Source organism: Monodelphis domestica, chromosome 5 (assembly GCF_027887165.1).
Source record: "Monodelphis domestica isolate mMonDom1 chromosome 5, mMonDom1.pri, whole genome shotgun sequence".
NCBI classification, from domain to species: domain Eukaryota; kingdom Metazoa; phylum Chordata; class Mammalia; order Didelphimorphia; family Didelphidae; genus Monodelphis; species Monodelphis domestica.
This window is the reverse complement of record NC_077231.1, coordinates 260,399,357-260,421,248: the sequence shown is the minus strand read 5'-3', so window position 1 is coordinate 260,421,248 and position 21,892 is coordinate 260,399,357. Positions and strand designations below refer to the sequence as shown.

The 21,892-nt window shown below is 37.0% G+C and overlaps 1 protein-coding gene and 1 long non-coding RNA gene across 3 annotated transcripts in view; one reads left to right on the top strand and one right to left on the bottom strand.

Annotated features, from left to right (window-relative positions):
• The window catches only part of PRTFDC1 (phosphoribosyl transferase domain containing 1), a 104,043-nt gene extending 87,533 nt beyond the window's left edge, over positions 1-16,510 (bottom strand). The window contains exon 1 of one of the 2 annotated variants that reach the window (XM_007504863.3): positions 16,382-16,510. In XM_007504863.3, the coding sequence (XP_007504925.1) occupies positions 16,382-16,429 (48 nt within the window). In that variant the 5' untranslated portion in view covers positions 16,430-16,510. Of the gene's footprint in view, positions 1-16,350 lie in introns of both variants that reach the window. The other variant, XM_056800091.1, reaches the window with a different exon arrangement.
• LOC107650175 (uncharacterized) lies at positions 1,172-21,654 on the top strand. Its single transcript, XR_001625169.2, has 3 exons — positions 1,172-1,336; positions 15,468-15,763; positions 21,545-21,654. It is a non-coding gene; the product is annotated as an uncharacterized LOC107650175 (long non-coding RNA).
• Positions 21,655-21,892: the final 238 nt, after the last annotated feature.

The window sequence follows — 21,892 nt, the reverse complement described above, 5'->3', positions numbered from 1 at the left end:
GAAATGTAATTCTTAACCTTTTTTTGTGTCATGGGCCCCTTTGGCAAGTTGATGGAGTCTATGAATGTCTTGTCAGAATAAAAGTTTTAAATTTGCAAAATACGTAGGATTACAAAAGAAACCAATTATAGTGAAAAATATAGTGAATTCCTTTTAAAGTTCATGAAACCCAAGTTAAGTACCTTTCCCTAGACTCTTGCCAGAGATGTCAATGGAACATATAGACTGACCATTAATTTATATATTTAAATGTATATATTAATTTTTTATTTATATTTAAATTTATAGATATATACTTAAATGTATGGATAATTTAAATTTATAGATAATTTTTATTTAATTTTCAAATTATATTTAAATTTATAGATAAATTATATAAAATTAAAAAATATATATTTAAATATAAAATTTTATAATTAGATATAAATATAAATTTTACAATATTTTAAAATATATTTTAAAACTACACTCCCATTATGAAACATTATAGCATTTCCCCATGGAGATCTGCCTTGGGAACATTTGATTATTCTTGTTGTTGTTACTACAAAAATTTGAAGTAGTTACATGCCTAGAATGTCCTTTCTTTTCTCATCTCTACCTTATAGTCCTTTCCTTCAGATTATAGTTTAGGGGCTGCCTTTCTGGAGGCCAAATAGTTGTTAGTGCTCAGCACCCTTAAATTACTTTGTATTTACTCTGGATTTATTTTGTATATATTTATCTGTGGATCTATTATTTCTCCCCATTAAGATATAAGCACATTGAGGACAGAGACTATTTATATATATTTTTTTTTTATCTCCAGAGCCTACCATAGTACCTAACACATAAGTGCTTGCTAAAATACTAAAAATCAGATTTTTCACTAATGTAGACTAACTTTATGTCTCAATTAGTCTAAATGAGCAGGTTTTAACTTTGGGGGTAATGCCTAATGAAAAGAAGGAAAAGTATAACGACCAGAGAGATAGGGAAGCACAGAATTTAAGCAGAGAGTATTCCCTTGCTATTAAAAAAATGCACACTGTGCCAGGCAAGGTGTGTTATAAGGAAAAGTTAAGTTAAGGAGGAAAGTGTGTGTTTGCAGAGGGCAGAGGAATGGCATAGCAGAGTAAGGAATTCTGGAATTCTGCAAGGGGGAGTTAAGCTGTTGCTAAGGAACAGGAGGGTCCTGTGCTGGCTCTATCTCTCTGGTTTACCTGGAGGGGACTGGCTGCCTTCCCTTGTTGGCTTTTTTCTATCTGGTCTTCTCCATCCTACCTGCTTCCCTGCTGGCTGGACTGATATCTACAGAGCTTCCTGGTGTGATCCTGAATGGCCTGGGCATCTGTCTGTAAGATTTGGTCTGGGATCCTTCTGGATCCAGGAGCTCTCCTGGGTCTTGTCCTGCCTAACTGCCAAACCTCTAATATCACCAAAAGGGGGGTTGGTTTTGGTTAGTGAAGGTCTACTTATGTTAGGGTCTGGGTCTTTTGACAGCTAAGTAGTTCAGTGTAGTTTGAATCCAAGATGACTCCTGGTTACAGGACATTAAGATCTGGAGGGGTTTTACGTAGTTTATATTAGATTAGATTATTCCGAATCCCCTTTTCACCTTCCCTTGACTAATAAGGCCATCATCTATTCTTGATATAACCTGGACTGTGTTTGTTACCTCAGGACAGGCTTTGCCTGGACTGGGACTGTCAGCCTACATCTGGCCTTCCCAAAGTTATTCTTCTGATACTGGCCCTACATTTAAATGTCGAATCCATCCCCAAACCACCCTATCTTACATGTGATATAATCTTGTAATCTCTGCCCTCAGGGAAGGCTGAGGCTCTTGGATTGTTTGGTTTTGGGAGTTCTGAGCTACAGTAGGGCTAAAATTTAGTATCCACACTAAGTCCAACGCTAGTTTGGGGAGCCCTGAGAATGGGCTGCCAAAGGAGAAATGAACAGAAGATCAGGTTGAAAATCAGAGCAGATCAAAGCAGATAAGAGATAGGAATGTGTCCTGAGAGATCACTGTACTTCCTAAATTTTATCCATTTGGAAAAAAATAAATTCTGAAAAAAAATACTATTATATGTAAGAAGTAGGAATAAGGATCAGGGGGCTTCATTTCCCTGTCCACCTGGCTTCCTCCCTCTTTCATGGGAGTCTCACTAATCCCTTTCACTGCATGTTATGTCCCCTTGTGAATTTTAGGTTACTCCACCCTACTTAGTCTAACAAAAACAGGAATGTCTACACCCATACTTGAGGATTAAGTATCTAGGAGGATGGCGTATGATAGACATGTGCTAACAAATGACAAATCAGAAACAGCTGACAGACTCCTGGGCTGTCCTAAGTCAAGCTTAAGCTACCACTGGTACAGATGAGACGCAGGAAAATGATGTAAAACCATCTATATATTTTGCGTCACTTCCTCTTTCCAGCCTCTTTTGTGGTGGAGAGGTGACTGGTGGCAGTGTGCTGAGCCTTTCGGCATCTTGGCGTGGTGGTAGCTATTGTCCAGTTTAGTGGTGAGTTTCCCTTGATACCATATTGGAGGAAGCCTAGTAACCTAGTTCAGGTGTGGCATCTTCTCTGAGCTCTCTCAGAGTTTAGGCTGATTTTCCTCCTATATTTTCCAAACACTATCCACTTAGAAGCCTCTAATCTTCTTCAGAAACCTTGTTGTGGAGGACTTTGAACTCCCCCTGGCACAGGCCAGGCAGGTGAAATCCTATACCCTTTCCCTCTCTCTTCTCCTTGATCTCTTCCCTCTATATTGATTAAACCACCATAGATTTCCAAACTGACTTGGGTATTTTATTTGGGATATCCCCTGGCAACCAAAAACCAAACTTAGATTAGGTCACGATCCTAAATTATCCTTACACGCTCTACTACTTCCAACACCTCAAAGTGAGGGAGGGTATGGTAGATTTGACCTATATCATGCAAATCTTAAATGAATGTGGTGGAAGGGGGAGATTATCGTTCACATGTGCTTATAAATGAGTCACATGCATAGATATGTATAATAATGATATCTATAACTTAAATGGTGTTTTAATGTTTACAAAGTGCTTTAGAAGTATAATGCCATTTTCTCTTGACAATAACTCTTGAGTGGTAAGTGCTATAATTATTCCCATTTTAAAGATACAAGAACTGAAGAATATAAAGTTAAATCATTTACTCAGGGTCAAATAATAAGAATCTGATGCCAAATTTGAATGCAGGTTTTCCTGAATCCAGATTCAGCACTCTATCCAATGTATCCCTTAGCTGCCTGTTTAGGTTCAGGCTGGATATCTTCTCAGTGTGGAGAACTCTAGGTATGGAAATTCCCTTTGCTGATCTACATTAGCAAGTCATCAATATATAGTTTTAGAGAGCTATCTGGGTGATTTGAGAAGGAACCTGTCTAGGATCACAGAATTAATGTATAAAAAGCAGAACTTGAATTTGTCTTCCTGACCAAGTCTGGCTCTCTATCCACTTTTTTAAAAAATCCTTACCTTCTGTCTTTGTATCAATTCTAAGAAGAAGAGCTGCAAGGGTTATGCAATGGTGGTTTAAGTGATTGGCCCAGAGTCACACAGCCTGAGCTGTGTCTGAGACCACCTTTGAACCCATATTTTCCCATTTCCAGGTCTGGTACTATATCTACTATGCTATCCACTAATCCTTGCTGTCTCTCACCCATAACATGATCAATTAAGAATATGAACCAAAACTTCTTAAAGTAAAAATCAATGGAACCCAAATGGTTTCATCTAAAATAAAAAGACACATTAGAATTTACAATCTTTAGTCTCCACATTCCTATACTTACAAAGAAAGCTAGCAACAAAAAAAATCTTCTGCCCAATGTCACAACTAGGCCAATTTTAAAACAGACTTTATTATGCAAATGAAAATTATTTTGGATTATCTATATGGAGATTTTCTCTGGAGAATTTTTAGTTCCGTCTCTATACCTGGGAATAATCAAGAGTAAACTCTAAACAGTTTCTAAGTACTAACTAGCAGGTGCTCCTAGGATTTTCAGCTTTTTATTTTCTTTTAAATTACATAGATAGGCAAAAAAAGCTATGACTTTTTCACTCACTTTTCAATTGTCTCTAGAATATAATATAAAATCTTCAGCCTACAAAAATCTAGCCTCAACCTAGATTTCTAGATTTCCCCCCCCATCACTACCTTTCTCAAACTCTATGTGGTAGAGTATTCCCTAATCTCAATTTTGTCTCCCCTGTCCAGTATATTTCCCTAAATCAGGAGTCCTTAACGTTTCTGCCATTAATTTCTTTGATGGTCTGGAAATCCTATACGCTCTTCCTCAGATTGATGTTTTAAATGCATAAGATAAGATATTTAGGATTACAAAGGAAACCAATTATAGTGAAATAGTTATCAAAATATTCTTTAAAAGTTTACAGATACTAGTAATGTTTTAAAATTAATTTAAAAAATTAAAAATCCTTGCCTCAAATCACCTAAGGACACCCTTAGGTCTGCTCTTGGATTTCCTCTACCACCCTGAAGCTTCATGCCATCTCTTGAATTCATACATTGAATGCACTCATATGGCACCACTCTCCATCATCTGGGTGCTCCCAGAACTTTCATTTAAGCTGGATTTCTAGGCCAACCAGGATGCATTTATCTTTGGGCTAGACTCAAGATTTCATCTACCACTACAGATCGACTTCACCCTGGCTTAATCTTATCAATAGGGAAGATAAGAAACCTTCTGAGGGCTGGAAAGCTCAAACTCCAACACCCCTCCCCTACAGACTGCTCAGAGAGCAACTGTAAGAATCCAGCTGACTCCAATCCCAGGGCAAAGGCTACAACCACTAGAGAATATCTTCATAACAGGGTAGGAAGCACAGCTCCCTTCACCTACACCTTCAGCTTCTGCTGCCAGCTGGGGAAGATCTAAACTCAGGGCTCATCAATACCATCAACCTAACCTAGTCAATCATCAGGGCAGTGAATAAGCCCCGTCAGGACAGAATAGCCCAAATCCACAGATCCAGCAAATAATAAGAGGAGCAAGATTACAGCCAATTACAGGGATTGGGGGATATGAGTAGACAATAGAAAAAGACAAAAGAAATGACAGTTGACAGCTTCTATCCAGGTAATGAACAAAGAGCAAATGGAACAGAGGAAGACCAAGGAACACAAAGCAAAAACACAGAAACTCCAGTAAACTGGACACAGGTTTTGGAAGAACTCAAAACACAATTCAAAAATCAATGAAGAGAGGCTGAAGACAATTGGGAAAAGAACTTAAAAAGCAAAATAAGTCATCTGGAAACAGAAAATAGTGTCCTGAAAGCCAAAATTAACCAGCTTGAAAAATGATGCAAAGATGAAAGATGACCTAAAAAGAAAATCATACCAGAAGGAGAAGGATGACCAAAAAGCCAGGGATGAAATTCAGTCTTTAAAAATTAGAATCCAACAACTAGAAGAAAATGACTTCACAATGCAGCAAGAATCTATAAAACAAAATCAAAAGAATGAAAAAATTGAGGAAAATGTGAAACACCTCAACAACAAATGTCAGACCTTAAAAATAGATCCAGGGGAGACAATTTAAGAATTACTGGACTACTGGAAGTTCATGACGAAATAAAAAACCTGGACATCATTCTATAGGAATGTATCCAAGAAAACTTCCCTGACATTCTTAAGCAAGAGGGAAAATCAGACATTAAAAGAATCCACAGATCACCTCCTGTATTTAATTCCCAATTGTTAACACCCAGGAATGTTATAGCCAAATTCAAGAACTACCAGACCAAGGAAAAAATATTACAAGCTGCTAAGAAGTCAATTCAGATACCATGGAACCAGAGTTAGGATAACACAGAATTTGGCTACGTCTACACTGACGGACTGAAAGGCATGGAATATGATATTCCAGAAAGAAAAGGAACTGGATCTAAAACCAAGGATCAACTACTAGCAAAACTGACTGTATTCTTGCAGGGGAAAGTATGGTCATTTAATAAAATAGAAGACTTCCAAGCATTTGTAAAGAAAAGACCAGACCTGAACAGAAAATTTGATGCCCAAACACAGAACTCAAGAGAATCACCAAAAGGTAATTAAGAAAGGGGAAAAACACAAAAACTTTTTTTTAAGGTAGCCAATAAGCTCAAATGATTTGTAATCCTATAAGGAAAGATGATATTAGTAACTCTTAAAATTGTTATCACCTGTGTAGTTAGAAGAATCATACTTAGAGGGAACAGTGACAAACTGTATAGGATGAAATGCCAAAACATAAATATGTATATAGATATATATACAACTAGAGTTAAAAAAGATTAATACTAAGAGAAATGGGAAAAGAGACAAAATGGAGTAAATCTATATTTCATAAGGAAGTGCGTGGTGGGAGCAGGGGAGAACACCAATATACTGAAAGGATAAAGAAGTTGGAGACAGGAACTAATTAATTCTTACATGCATTGAAATTGGTTCAAAGAGGGAAGAACAATCACATCCATTGGGTCAGAGAATTGATTTGTGCCTTATAGAGAAGTAGAAGGGTAACAAATGGACTAGTGGGGAGGGAAGCAATACAAGGGAGGGAGAGATTGGAGGGCAGTTTAAAAACACCGTAAAGAAAAATAAGAGGGGAATAAAAGAGGAGGGGGGAGAAAGGGAAGTAAAATAAGGGTGGAAAATTAGGGGGACTGATTAAAAACAAAACACTGGTGTAGAAAGAAATAGTGAAAGAAAAAAGGACAGGACTAGGAGAGGAAATCAAAATGTTGGGGAATACATAGGTGGTAATCCTAACTCTGAATGTGAATGGGATAAACTCACCCATAAAACGGAAGCAAATAGCAGAGTGGATTAGAAACCCAAATCCTACCATTTGTTGTCTACAAGAAACACACATGAGGCAGGCAGACACACACAGGGTAAAGATCAAAGGCTGGAGCAAAATCTAATGGGCATCAACTGAAAAAAAAGAAGGTAGGAGTCACAATCATGATTATCTGACAAAGCCAAAGTAAAAATAGATCTACTTAAAAGAGATAGGGAAGGTAATTACATCCTGATGAAAGGCAGTATAGACAATGAGGAAATATCAGTACTCAACATGTATGCACCAAATGGTATAGTATCCATATTTCTAAAGGAGAAACTAGTGGAGCTCAAGGATGAAATAGATAGTTAAACTATACTAGTGGGAGACCTGAACCTTCCTATAGCAGACCTAGATAAATCAAACCAAAAAATAAATAAGAAAGAAGTAAGAGAAGTGAATGAAATCTTAAACAAATTAGATTTAACAAATATATGGAGAAAAATAAATAGGGACAAAAAGGAATACACCCTTTTTTCAGCAGCATATGGTACATTCAGAAAGACTGACCATGTACAAGGGCATAAAAACATTGGAAACAAGTGCAAAAGAGCAGAAATAACAAATGCAACCTTTTCAAATCATAATGCAATAAAAATAGTAATTAGTAAGGGCAAATGGAAAGGCAAATAAAAAATTAATTGGAAATTAAATAATATGATGCTCCAAAATCAGTTAAAGAACAAATCATAGAAACAATAATTTCAATGAAGAAAATGACAATGATGAAACATCTAACAACACCCATGGGATGCAGCCAAAGCAGTACTCAGGGGGAAATTTATATCCTTGAGTGCATATATTAACAAATTAGGGAGGGCAGAGGTCAATGAATTGGACATGCAAATTAAAAAACTAGAAAGTGAACAAATTAAAAATCCCCAGATGAAAACTAAATTAGAGATCCTTAAAATTAAAGGAGAAATTATTAAAATCAAAAGTAAAAGAACTATTGATTTAATAAGTAAGACTAGAGTTGGTACTTTGAAAAAACAAATAAAATAGACAAAGTACTGGTCAAGCTAATAAAAAAAGGAAAGAAGAAAACCAAATTGACAGTATCAAAGATGAAAAGGGAGACATCACCTCTAATGAAGAGGAAATTAAGGCAATCATTTTAAGCTATTTTGCCCAATTATATGGCAATAAATGTGACAATCTAGGTGATATGGATGAATATTTACAAAAATATAAATTGCCTAGATTAACAGAAGAAGAAGGAATAGAATACTTAAATAACCCCATATCAGAAACAGAAATTGACCAAGCCATTAAAGGACTCCCTAAGAAAAAATCCCCAGGACCAGATGGATTCACAAATGAATTCTATCAAACATTCAAAGAACAACTAATTCCAATATTATACACACTATTTGACATAATATACAAAGAAGGAGTTCTACTAAATTCCTTTTATGACAGAAATATGGTACTGATTCCAAAGCCAGGCAGGCCAAAAAGAGAGAAAGAAAACTATAGACCAATCTCCCTAATGAACATAGATGCAAACATCTTAAATAGAATACTAGCAAAAAGACTCCAACAAGTGATCATGAGGGTTATTCATTATGATCAGGTGGGATTTATACCAGGAATGCAAGGATGGGTCAATATTAGGGAAACCATCCACATAATTGACCATATCAACAAGCAAACCAATAAAAATCACATGATTATCTCAAAAGATGCAGAAAAAGCCTTTGACAAAATACAACACTCATTCCTATTGAAAACACTAGAAAACATAGAAATAGAAGGGCCTTTCCTAAAAATAATAAACATTATATATCTAAAACCATTATGAAGTATCATCTGCAATGGGGATGAATTAGAAGCATTCCCAATAAGATTAGGAGTGAAACAAGAATGCGCATTATCAGCTCTATTATTTAACATGGTACTATAAACACTAGCAGTAGCAATTAGAGAAGAAAAAGAAATTGAAGGTATTAAAATAGGTAATGAGGAGACCAAATTATCACTCTTTGCAGAAGATATGATGGTTTACTTGAAGAATTCTAGAGAATCAACTAAAAAGCTAGTGGAAATAATCAACAACTGTAGCAAAGTTACAGGATACAAAGTAAACCCACATAAATCATTAGCATTTCTATATACTTCCAACATGTCCCAGCAGGAAGAGTTAGAGAAATGTCATTTAAAATCACCTTAGACAATATAATGTGCTTAGGAATCTATCTGCTGAGACAAACACAGGAACTATATGAACACAACTACAAAACACTTTGCACACAATTAAAAGTAGATCTAAATAATTGGAAAAACATTAATTGCTCATGGGTTGGATGGGCTAACATAATAAAAATGACAATCCTACCCCGACTAATTTACTTATTTAGTGCCATACCCATCAACTACCAAGAAACTTTTTTTTACTGAATTAGAAAAAAACAATAACAAAGTTCATTTGGAAGAGCAAAATGGAAATAATGAAAATAATGAAAAAAATATGAAGGAAGGTGGCCTAGCAGTACCAGATCTTAAAATGCATTATAAAGCAGTCATCATCAAAACAATATGGCACTGGCTAAGAGAGAGAAAGGAGGATCAGTGGAATAGATTTGGGGTAAATGACCTCAGTGAGACAGTCTATGATAAACCAAAGATCCCAGCTTTTGGATAAAAATCCACTATTCAACAAAAACTGCTGGGAAAATTGGAAGACAGTATGGGAGAGATTAGGTTTAGATCAACATCTCACACCCTACACCAAGATAAACTCAGAATGGATCAATGACTTGAATATAAAGAAGGAAACTTTAAGTAAATTAGGTGATCACAGAAGATTATACATGTCAGATATTTGGGAAAGGAAAGACTTTAAGATCAAGCAAGAGTTAGAAAAAAATCACAAAATGTAAAATAAATAATTTTGATTATATTAAATTAAAAAGGTTTTGTACAAATAAAACCAATGCAACCTAAAGTAGAAGGGAAGCAACAAATTAAGAAAAAAATCTTTATAACAAAAACCTCTGACAAAGGTTTAATTACTCAAATTTACAAAGAGCTAAATCAATTGTACAAAAAACCAAGCCATTCTCCAATTGATAAATGGGCAAGGGACATGAATAGGCAGTTCTCAGCCAAAGAAATCAAAACTATTAATAAGCACATGAAAAAGTGTTCTACATCTCTCACAATCAGAGAAATGCAAATCAAAATAACTCTGAGGTACCACTTCACACCCAGCAGATTGGCTAACATGACAGCAAAGGAAAGTAATGAATGTTGGAGGGGATATGGCAAAGTAGGGACACTAATTCATTGCTGGTGGAGTTGTGCATTGATCCAGCCATTCTGGATAGCAATTTGGAACTATGTCCAAATGGTGCTAAATGACTGTCTGCCCTTTGATCCAGCCATAGCACTGCTGGGTTTGTACCCCAAAGAGATAATAAGGAAAAAGACTTGTACAAAAATATTCATAGCTATGCTCTTTGTGATGTTAAAAAATTAGAAAATGAGGGGATGCCCTCCAATTGGGGAATGGCTGAACAAATTGTGGTATCTGTTGGTGGTGGAATACTACTGTGCTTAAAGGAATAATGAACCGGAGGAATTCCATGGGAACTGGAATGACCTCCAGGAAGTGATGCAGAGTGAGAGGAGCAGAACCAGGAGAACATTATTCACAGAGACTGGCACATTGTGGTACAATCGAATGTAATGGACTTCTCCATCAGTGGCAACGCAGTGATCCTGAACAATTTTGAGGGACTTATTAGAAAGAATGTTGTCCACATCCAGAGGAAGAACTGTGGGAACAGAAACGCAGAAGAAAGACAACTACTCGATCACATGGGCTGATGACGATATATTTGGGGATGTAGACTCTAAAATGATCACACTAGTGCAAATATCAATAATATGGAAATAGGTCTTGAGCAATGACATATGAAAAACCCAGTGGAATTGAGCATTGGCTATGGGAGGAGATGTGGGGAGGGGAGGGAAAGAACATGCATCTTGTAACTATGAAAAAATATTCTAAATTAATTAAATAAAAATTTCCCAATTAATATTAAAAAAATTAAATCCCAAGTCAGAAGATCAGCGAGGATGAAGCAATTGGGATTAACTGACTTGCCTATGTTCATATAACCAGGGAGTGTTGGAGGCTAAATGTGAACTCAGATCACCCTGACAACAGGTCTTACACGCTGACTACTAGGCTACCTAGGTGTCCCAATCCTTATCTTTCTTAAAGCTCAGCTTTGATATCTGTGAAGTCTCCCCGCTTCACCATCAATTTTTACTGCTTTTTCCTTCCTCCAATTGCTTTGTATTATATATATATATTTTAAAATAATATTTTATTTGATCATTTCCAAGCATTATTCGTTAAAGACAAAGATCATTTTCTTTTCCTCCCTCCCACCCCCCATAGCCTATGCGTGATTCCACTGAGTATCACATGTGTTTTTGATTTGAACCCATTTCCATGTTGTTAATATTTGCATTAGAGTTTCATTTAGAGTCTCTCCTCTGTCATGTCCCCTCAACTGCTAGTCAGGCAATTGCTTTTCCTCGGTGTTTCTATTCCCATAGTTTATCCTTTGCTTATGAATGGTGTTTTTTCTCCTAGATCCCTGCAGATTGTTCAGGGACATTACACCACTACTAATGGAGAACTCCATTACGTTCGATAATACCACAGTGTATTAGTCTCTGTGTACAATGTTCTCCTGGTTCTGCTCCTCTTGCTCTGCATCACTTCCTGGAGGTTGTTCCAGTCTCCATGGAATTCCTCCACTTTATTATTCCTTTGAGCACAATAGTATTCCATCACCAACATATACCACAGTTTGCTCAGCCATTCCCCAATTGATGGGCATCCCCTCGTTTTCCAATTTTTGGCCACCACAAAGAGCGCAGCTATGAATATTTTTGTACAAGTCTTTTTGTCCATTGTCTCTTTGGGGTACAGACCCAGTAGTGCTATGGCTGGATCAAAGGGTAGATATTCTTTTGTCGCCCTTTGGGCATAGTTCCAAATTGCCCTCCAGAATGGTTTGATCAGTTCACAACTCCACCAGCAATGAATTAATGTCCCTACTTTTCCACATCTCCTCCAGCATTCATTACTTTCCTTTGCTGTCATGTTAGCCAATCTGCTAGGTGTGAGGTGATACCTCAGAGTTGTTTTTATTTGCATCTCTCTGATTATAAGAGATTTAGAACACTTCTTCATGTGCTTATTAATAGTTTTGATTTCTTTATCTGAGAACTGCCTATCCATGTCCCTTGCCCATTTATCAATTGGAGAATGGCTTGGTTTTTTGTACAATTGATTTAGCTCTTTATAAATTTGGGTAATTAAACCTTTGTCAGAGGTTTCTATGAAGATTTTCCCCCAATTTGTTGTTTCCCTTCTGATTTTAGTTACATTGGTTTATTGTTCAGTCATTTCATTCATTTCCCCATTGGGTGCTTTCTTGGCAAAGATACTGGAGTGGCTTGCCATTTCCTTTTCCAGCTCTTATTACAGATGAAGAAACCCAGACAAATAGGGTTAGATGACTTGCACAGGGTGACACAGAAAGTGTCTGAGGCTAGATTTGAATTTAGGAAGATGACTTTTCTGGATGACCTCACTTTTGTCTTTATTCCCAGTGCCTAGCACAGTGCCTTTCCTACATTTAATATTGAACTGAATTAGGGATGGAGTCTGCCAAATATGCTAACAACACCTAATAGAACATACTTTATAAATGAGTTGTTTGCTTTATGGAATGTATGCAAAGGGCCAAGTATATAAGAATTTACAGTATCTAAATAATAAATGATGTACAGTTTTGGTATGCCATTTTAGTGAAATTGGCTGCTTACTACTCATTTTATTTTCTATCTTCTATTGAATACAAGTGACTCATAATTACTTTTCTATCTTCTCTTGAATACTCACTTTAATATTTATATGACATTAAGGAGAGAGAAGATGGAAAAATAACAACTAACATTAAACCCAGTCATTGTGCTAGGCATTGCATTAAGTGCTTTACAAATATCATCTCATTTGATCTTCACAAGAATCCTGAAAGGTATTATTATCCCCAGATAATACAGGTGAAGAAACTGAGGCAGAGTTAAAAATGATTTGACCAAAGTCACACAATTTGTAAATGTCTGAGTCTGAACTTAAAATACAGGTCTTCCTAACTCCAGACTCAGTCCTCTATCAGCTACTGTACCCTCCATTGGTAGCAGGTAATAAACTAATCTTATAGTCAAAAAGATCTGGGTTCCTGCTCTTAACACAAACTAGCTGTGTAATCCTGATCAAATAACTTGATCTTTAAAAGCTTCAGGAAACTCTCCAAGATTTTAAATTGCAGGAAAAGTGCTGATTTGGACCATAGAGAGTATGTCTTCATCGGAGCTCCATAACACACAAATATTGTGGGTCTTCTCCAAAAGTCAGTAGAAATCATAAGATTTCAGAGTTGGATAAGACCTCTGAATCAACAAGACCACACACTCCCACATTAATAAAGTGAGACTCAGGAAGATGTCCAAGGTCACACTGGGTAGCCCAATAGGTATCTCTCTGTGTGTAAATGTATATGTACATGTCTATATACACACATGGACTTTGATCCAGGAGAGAGAAGGGTTAGAATCCCACTGCTGACTCTAGGTGGCCAAGTCACTTAAAATTTCTGCACTCCAATTTTTCATTTGTAAAACTGACATCAATATTCCTTGGGTTCTAATTCTCATTCCACCACTAACTACTTGTATAACATTGAAAAAAATCACCTTAATCTCTGTAAGTCTCAATTTCCTCAGTTGTAAAAAGAGTTGGACTACACTGTTTCTAAGATCTCTTCCAGTTCTAAATTGAAGACCCTATGTGGTACCTACCTCACAGGGTCTTTGTGAAGGAAGCATTGAAGTGGGTTATTAAAAAAATTATCCTGAGTCTGAATTCAGAATCATTATAGCCAGCTGGTTCCTGGGTAGTGAGAAATGCTACCTGACCTCCCCTCTTTATACTGGTTTAGTTTTGTGATTGTCGAAATCTTGAAACCCAACAACAATGCAATAATCTTAATCCCTTTAGGGTTGTTTTCTTTGGGCTGTTTCTTCTAAGGAAATTAATTTAGAGAGAAATTTCTTGGTGAATTCTCTGCTGGAAGGGAAATTTTCAATTCAGTGATACAAACTTTAATTGCTTGAGGCAGGAGCCAAAACATTCCAAGTGATTGTTCTCATAACTATCCTATTTTGGATGTTTGTTCTTTTCTGCAAATACAGCCAAGTGGATGAAATGTGTATCTCAGCATATTGTAATGTCCATGTATCTCCTTAAGTGTGATAATAAATGTGAAGCTTTTTGCAAACTTTAAAGTAAAGTTAAATATAAAGTAACATTATTATCATTGATGTCTTAAAAACCAGGGGTTATAAAAGTAGAACTAAACTAGTAAAGCTGAAGATGTTTCATTTAATTTCTTGAGCAGTGTAAAAGGATTTGTGCTGAAAGGGATCCTTAGCAATCATATTGTTCATTTTACAAATGAGGAAACTGAGGCCCAGGGAAAGAACTCATTCAAGTAGTAACTTAATATGCAGGTAGTAAGTAGCAGCTGTGTAAGAGGCAAGTTGAGGTAAGAGGGCAGTGGTGGTTCAGTGGTTAAGAGTATTGGGTCTTGTGTAATTAGAATCTGCTCCTCAGGACTCAAAATCCCAGCTTCCCACATTCCTTCTCATGTACATCCTTATGTTTTGGAGATAAAGTTTGAGTGTGACCCTGCCCCTCTCTCTTTTCTCCCAAACAAGCCTGGGAAAACTTTTCTTTACTCAGGGTTTTACTTTTTTTCTTTTCTTTCTTTTACTTCAAGTGATTATTAATAAATTTCCTAAAATATAACACTTGGAGTTATTGGATATTAATTTTTTAATTTTAAAACCTTTACATTCCTTCTTAGAATCAATATTGTGTATTGGTTCCAAGGCAGAGGAGTGGTAAGGGCTAGGCAATGGAGGTTAAGTGACTTGCCCAAGGTCATACAGCTAGGAAGTGTCTGAGGTCAAATTTTAATCAAGGACCTTCCATCTCTAGGTCTGGCTCTCAATCCGCTGAGCTACCAGCTGCCCCTCTGGATCTTAATTTAAATCTTACAGTCTGGAGTTCTAAAGACCTGAATTCAGATCCAGCTTCAGACCTATCCTAGCTGTGTGATCCTGGGCAAGTTTCACTTAATTTCTGATTGCCTGACAAAAAGATCCACTGAAGAAGAAAATGGCAAACCATTCCAGTATCTTGGCCAAAAATCCCCCCACCAATAGCAACGGTCCACAGGGCCACAAAGAGTTGGACATGATTAAATGACCAAACAATCACAAAAAATATCAGTGAGTCCAAGATTTGAACTGTATTTCTCTGACTCCAAATCAGGTGATTTCCACCAAGACCATTGTTCCCTCCGTTAAATGAACACTAGAACAATAAGTTCTATCTAAACAGAAGAAACCAAGGAGTCCCTCCCTGCCTCTTCCCATTCCCTTTTTCTTCTTTTCACTCTATGTATCCATGTAATATCATCTCCCCCTTAATTTACAGATTCTGTTCATTTCCACAAAAATTTACTGAATTGACCTAGCCCTAAAACAAGGAATCGGGAGCCAATATTTCCATGACCACTATCATTTGCTGATATGCTATGGGCCAAATGGCACACTATAAAGGATTCTACAGGGTTTGCTCAGGATTGGAAACCGCCCTCCACTTCAACTTTAACCTGAGGAGAAGCTGGAACAAAGCGGGCCAATAAAGGAAGAGTGGAAGGCTATTATGAAAAACACCAGAGGAAATCCTTTAAAGCGGCCGGAGCCTCACACCCAGGAGGTGCTCTCTGGGTAGGAACTGAGATTTAGAGTCCGGCCGATTGCCTAAAATCTCATAATCCCATACTGATCCTCTCACGTTTTTCTTTTAGTATTTTACAGTCAAGGAAAGTCCAGGGGGGAAGGTTATAAAGTGCAAACCCACCGGCATCCTCCCCATCCCTAACCCCTCGCTCTCAGTTCTAAAAGCTAGGCCTGGGGTTAGTCAGGTTTGGGGGCAGAGAAGGCAAAAAGCGAGGTCAAAGACCAGGATGCGGAGGCTGGGGCTCTGGTGAGGGGTATGAAGAACAAAAAAGTCTGGACTGTGGGAGAGATTGAGAAAGAGAAAGAGAAAGAGAAAGAAAAAGAGAACGGGCAATGAGTGCTCCCTGGGTTGAGTTTGTCTAGGGGTAGGGATTGAGGGTCTTTGTTGGAAGATGGAAACAAAGTGTCCCTGGGAGACACTGAGCGATACCCAAGGGCTCTGTCCATCGCTAGAGCAGAGGAGCCAGCCTTATTAGAATTACAGAAAAGTATTCAACTCCTCTCAGGAAAGAGATGGCCAAGGGTAAGAGCCTGGAGGGAGGGATGAAGGAGATACAGAGGGTGTGGGCGCTCACTACTGCCCGGAAATCAGGAGTTTCCATTTACCACGACCCCACGCCCGTTGTCTCGCGCCTCCTCTTTCTTCCCAGCCATGTTTCTCCCGGAGGAAAGCAGGAAGGAAGGAAAGAAAGGGAGCTGGGAGCTCTTGGGAGGGAGAGAGAGGCAAGAGGGGCGGGAGCAGAGAAGGGAGGGGGATGCGGCGCCGGGTACCGGCCACTGGGGACAGCTCCGCCCCCGCCCCCAGCCAGCTGGCGGGAAAGGATCGCGCTGCTGCCCCGGGCTCCCATTGGCTGGGCGCCAACTCCTCCTTCTGCAGCTTCTTTCCTCCCCCTTATGGTGCTTCGGGAAGATGCTCTAGTAAGTAGCCGGAGGACCTGCGGCTGCCTCTCGGAGTCTGAGCTTTTCCCCTGCGGCAGCTCAAGGTTCGGGCTACTTGGTTCTGGAGTCTAGTGGAAGCCCCTTTCTACCACACCCTGCTTATGCTCTACCCCTGAGCTGCTGAAGTGGGTACCTAAAGGTGCCTGTGTCCCTGAAGTATTTGAAAACCCTGAATAATGGAGAAAACTGGGGAAAGATGTGTAATTTGCTTCAGGAGATAGAATCCCCTCCCCCCCATTCTCATTTGAAATGTGAATTTAATCTTCAACAAACACAAATATAATATAAAAAAAAACAAAAAAGATTTTTCATAGAAAGCTATATATTTAAAAAGATATTAATAAAATTTACCTTCTTAGGTTCCCATTCTATTCTTTTTTAGTTCATTTGTGAATTTTGAAACGTTTTTACTGATACTTTCAACCTCCTCCCCCCTTAGCAGAGAATTTCCCTCTCCACAGAATCTCCCTCTTGTAACGAATATTTATTCAGAAAAATAAAGTAACACATTGGCCAAAATAGATTTCTAAGACAATGAAGCGGGAGTAGGGATTACCACAGGCTTTTTTTCCTGCCTAATTCTCACTTTATATCACAAAGAAATCAGATGCCTCTAAGGTCATATCCTAGATATATGAGCATTTGTGATATTTTTTTTTCCTCCTTTTCATTCGTGATCATGGTCTCTGAGCTCTCTCCAAGTTTTTCACATCCCCTCAAGATGGAGCCCAGAACTGGACACAATACTCCCCTAAGGGTGTGACTCAGAATTCTCCCCAATGGTTATAGTGAAGAATCTTTCTCAAATATGACCTGGACTCAGCTGCTGAGGCCGGTCCAGCTCTAAAGTTCTTTAATTCTGTGAGAATAGATTCATTCTAGCCCCTTCCATTTCTGAGATTCTGTGATTCTGTCATATTTGAATTGACATTATGAAACCTGAATCAACCTGGTGTATTTTTAAAAAAAACTCAATTTAGGCCTGAAAGGGACTTAAGGAAAAGGATTCAGTACAACTTCTGGCACACTGAAACATTCTTAAACCATCCCCAGATATCTGAGAGTCTATAATGTGTATGTTTTTCCCCTTTATATAAATCCATGACCCCCATCTTTGAACTCTCTCCAAGTTTTCAACACCCCCTCCAGTTATGGAGCCCAGAACTGGACATAGTACTCCACCAAGGGTCTGGCTCAGAATTCTCCCCAAGGATTACTGTTTTATTCTTCAGATTTGGGCTAAAGCCATGGAAAGAAATATGACCTTTACCAAGCTTAAGGGGAGGGAGGATTGTCATCAATTAATTTTTATTGAACACCTACAGAGTGGGAAAACATTCAGCCCGTATGAACACAGTCTCCTGAACATGAAGAGCACGTTTAGAAAGATTCTGAGTGTCTATTAAATGTATTAGTTTCTAAACCAGCAGGGTGGAATGATGTAACTTAATTTTGGTCCTTTAACAATACATAAGTGTCATTTTAACTAAAATGGAAAACATCAGTGGACACAAGGATAAGAAGGGAGGTAAGGTCAGCACTATCATAGCAAAATGGTGAAAACTGGTACAGATCATACTCCAGTGAATATTATTCATTGATTTCACAAAAGCAAAAAGTTTACTTTTCCAGATCCTTCTACTCCCATTCATTAGATTACACTAGATTTACGTATCTGCTTTCATGTTGTATCCTTCCCTAGGATGTAAACTCAAGAAAAGGTACTTGTGTTTTTGGCTTTGTAGCTTCAGAGCCTAGCACAGTTCTTAGCACATAGTAGGCACTTCATATTTATTGAGTTGTATTGAATCAAAGTAGGTGAAAGCAATGACATGGGGAGGTTAATTACACAAGAACAATGATATAGGAGAACAGCTAGTATTTAGTAACTTTATACTAAGCTTGTGTAATAATCCATTAATAATTACTTTAAAGCAAATTTTATTGATATCTTTTGGTTTTATATCACCAAAATGTCTCTCAGTATTCCTCCTCAACTTGTACCCATTCCAAAGAGTCATCCCATATAGCAAATAATATTTTTAAAGAAAAAGAGAGACAGAAAGAAAAAAAGACAGCAAAATGAATGAATAACATTGAAAAAATAATATGCAAAGGAGCAGTGAACCTCTCAACTATGCAATGAAATAAGGCAGAGGGATCTCCTCAGTTTTTTCCCTCGGGCCATGTTTATTTTTTCAATTTGTTTTGTTTTATAATTTTGCAACATTTACCTTTTACCTATTCTGTAGTTTTTTTTTTCATTTCCCTTAACAATGCCTTAAAAAAATTAATTGATTCCTTTTGCTTTTCCACCATAGTAATTTCCCGGGAAAACTCCTCTCCCCTCCCTGCATCTTCCTTTGTAACAAAGAAAAAACTCAAGCAAATCTAATTGTCCCAGCAATGAATATACCAAAGTACACAACACTCCATATTCATACTCCCTCTGCTTCTCGACCAACTGTTTCATTGAGACTATGGTAGTCATTACATATGTTTTCATTTTTCTTCATCAGTTCATATCGATCTTCACATTTCTCTGAAATTCTCATAATGTGTAGTTTTACCAGGGTTATTGCAATCTCATTTGGAGGAAGCTCTATACTCTCTGACCAAACTGGCACTATTAGACAAATTATGATTTCAACTGCGCAGAAAATGGGGGAGGAAATTCTTTCTTCCAATGAAGAAAGACAACTGTTCTATGACTAACTGTCTTAGAGCATTAGGGTATGATACTGAGAAATTAAGTGAGTTGCTAAGAGTCTCACAGCCTGTATGTGTTAAAAGAGAGACTTGAATTTGTTTTTTTTATCCACTCTAGCTCCCTATTCATTACTTCTTCCTACCTCTTCATATTATGGCTATCAATGAGTTAATTAATGTATGTAGCTATTCAGTAGAGTGGACAGAATGTCTAACTTGAATCAGGAAAACCTGAATTTAAATTTTGCCTCTGACACTCACTAGTTGTGTGACCCTGGGCAACCTTTTATTTCTCTGAGCTTCACTTGCCTCCTATGTAAAATACAGATAAGATGAATATTGTGAGGATCACATTCAATAATATATGCAGAGTGCTTTGTAAGTGTTAAAGTATTCTAGAATCTATTATATAGAGGCAGTGTGGCCCAGAGAAAATAATTACAAATTTGACAAATTTGATGTCAGAGGACCCAAGTTTCTATTCAGAACCTGCCACTTATACCTCTAGGACCTTGGACAAATACTTTACCCTGTGGGGGGTTCTCACTTTCTTTATATTTAAAATAAAGAGGTTGGACTAGGTGACTTCTGAGATTCTGTTGAGACCTAAATTTATGCCCTTATTATAAATACCTTGCAAAAAACAAAAATCACTATGTAGTGAGTGTTATTACAAGATGGTTTATCTTCATTTTACTTGGTATTTGAATTATTTCATCTCTGTGAACACTAATTTCAATAAAGAAGACTGAAATCCTCTTTTATTCCATCCTATGTAATTGTTGTCCCTGTTTTCCCATAAATTTTCCACAAAGGAAATACTATAGATTTAAAAATTTTTTTTGACATTTTCTAGTTCTATTATTTTTGCTGTTTCATATAATCTTAACTAGATCATGTTACCTAATGACAGGAGTCTTCTATTTTCTGTTTCCCTCATGGGGTCCAGTTTGGCCCATCACACTTTGAATACCACAAAATCTCCTTGGTGAGATTCTTAATAATGTAAAAAACATTAATCATATAGGATAGAAAAAAGAGAAAAATGCATATTTCTCAAATTATAATATGTATATGTATATGTAATATACATATGTATATGTAATAAATATGTAGTCACATATTTAAGTGACAAATTAACCCACTAGCACAAATATATGAAGTAAAGTGCTATAAATGAATAATGATCTAGGTCTGGAATTGAACTGGAAATCAGGTTGGAATGTAATTAGAAAATTGTAAAGTGCTTTCAATGTCTCTAAACAGATTGAAAAAAAAAGATGGAATCAAAGGAAGACTTCTAGTTCATGGGCCATTTCCTTTATGGAAAATTTATGGGAAAACAGGGACAACAATTACATAGGATGGAATATAAGAGGATTTTAGTTTTTTTTGTTGATTTTTAACAATTGTTTTCTAACATTTTGCCATACAAATTCTCTCATACCAAGCCCCTGCTCAAAATGGCGGGTGACATAGTTTACATGTATTATCATAAAATAACATTTCCATGTTGCTATTATGAAAGAAGACACATATTACTTATACTAGAGAAAAATTAACCAAGGAAATGAAGAGAAGAATGGTTCCAAAGATTATTTTCAAAGAATAACATCAACTCAGGTGTCTGGGCTTTATCCCTGAACCTGCCATTGGCATATTGTATGACATGGGGGAGAGCATATTGGGATTTGTCCATGCCTCACTGGTCTAGTGTGAAGAGTTCTTGCCCAGAAGTCAGGAGTTCTAAGTCTTGTCCTACTTTTGCCATTAATTAGCCATGATGACTCATATCACATTGTCAGTTTATTCATCCCAGTGCCTCAGTTTCTCCAACTATAAAATAGGAAGAATAAAAGCCTGTTGTATCCCACAAGATTATATAACATATATGTGAAATGATATGTGAAAGGCTCTTGGAAAAATGCTACAGAAATATAAGAAATATAAGAAACTATGCTGGATTTATAAAAAATAGAAAAACATGGTATTAAGAGCATAAACCAATTGTGGATTTTGTTCTGTTCATGTATAAGGAGAATGAGATTCATATCTGTGAAAATCAAAGGCAAAAGTAATGCATTTGTCTTTTTCTCTTATTTTTCCCTTATCTTCATGTAGCAAATCTGAAGAAAGAGAGACATGGCCCCAGCATGTAACAGGTTCATTGGGCTTTGGGATCTGAGGTCTGATCATAGTAAGTCACCCAGTCTTGGCTTACCATTTGGTTCCTTGCTATAGGCTTAATTTTATACTTCTGATCTCAGTAGTGATCTATAATATAATAATATCAATATAATACAAAATATAATAATTTATTTCTCATTAATAACTTGCAATCTCTTTCATTAAGTAATTAGCTTAAGCCCCTACCCTAACTTATTATTTATTTAACAAAATAGAGATTTAGCCTGTTTCAATAATAATGGTCTTATCTATATGTTCCTAACAACATAATTATGGAACATA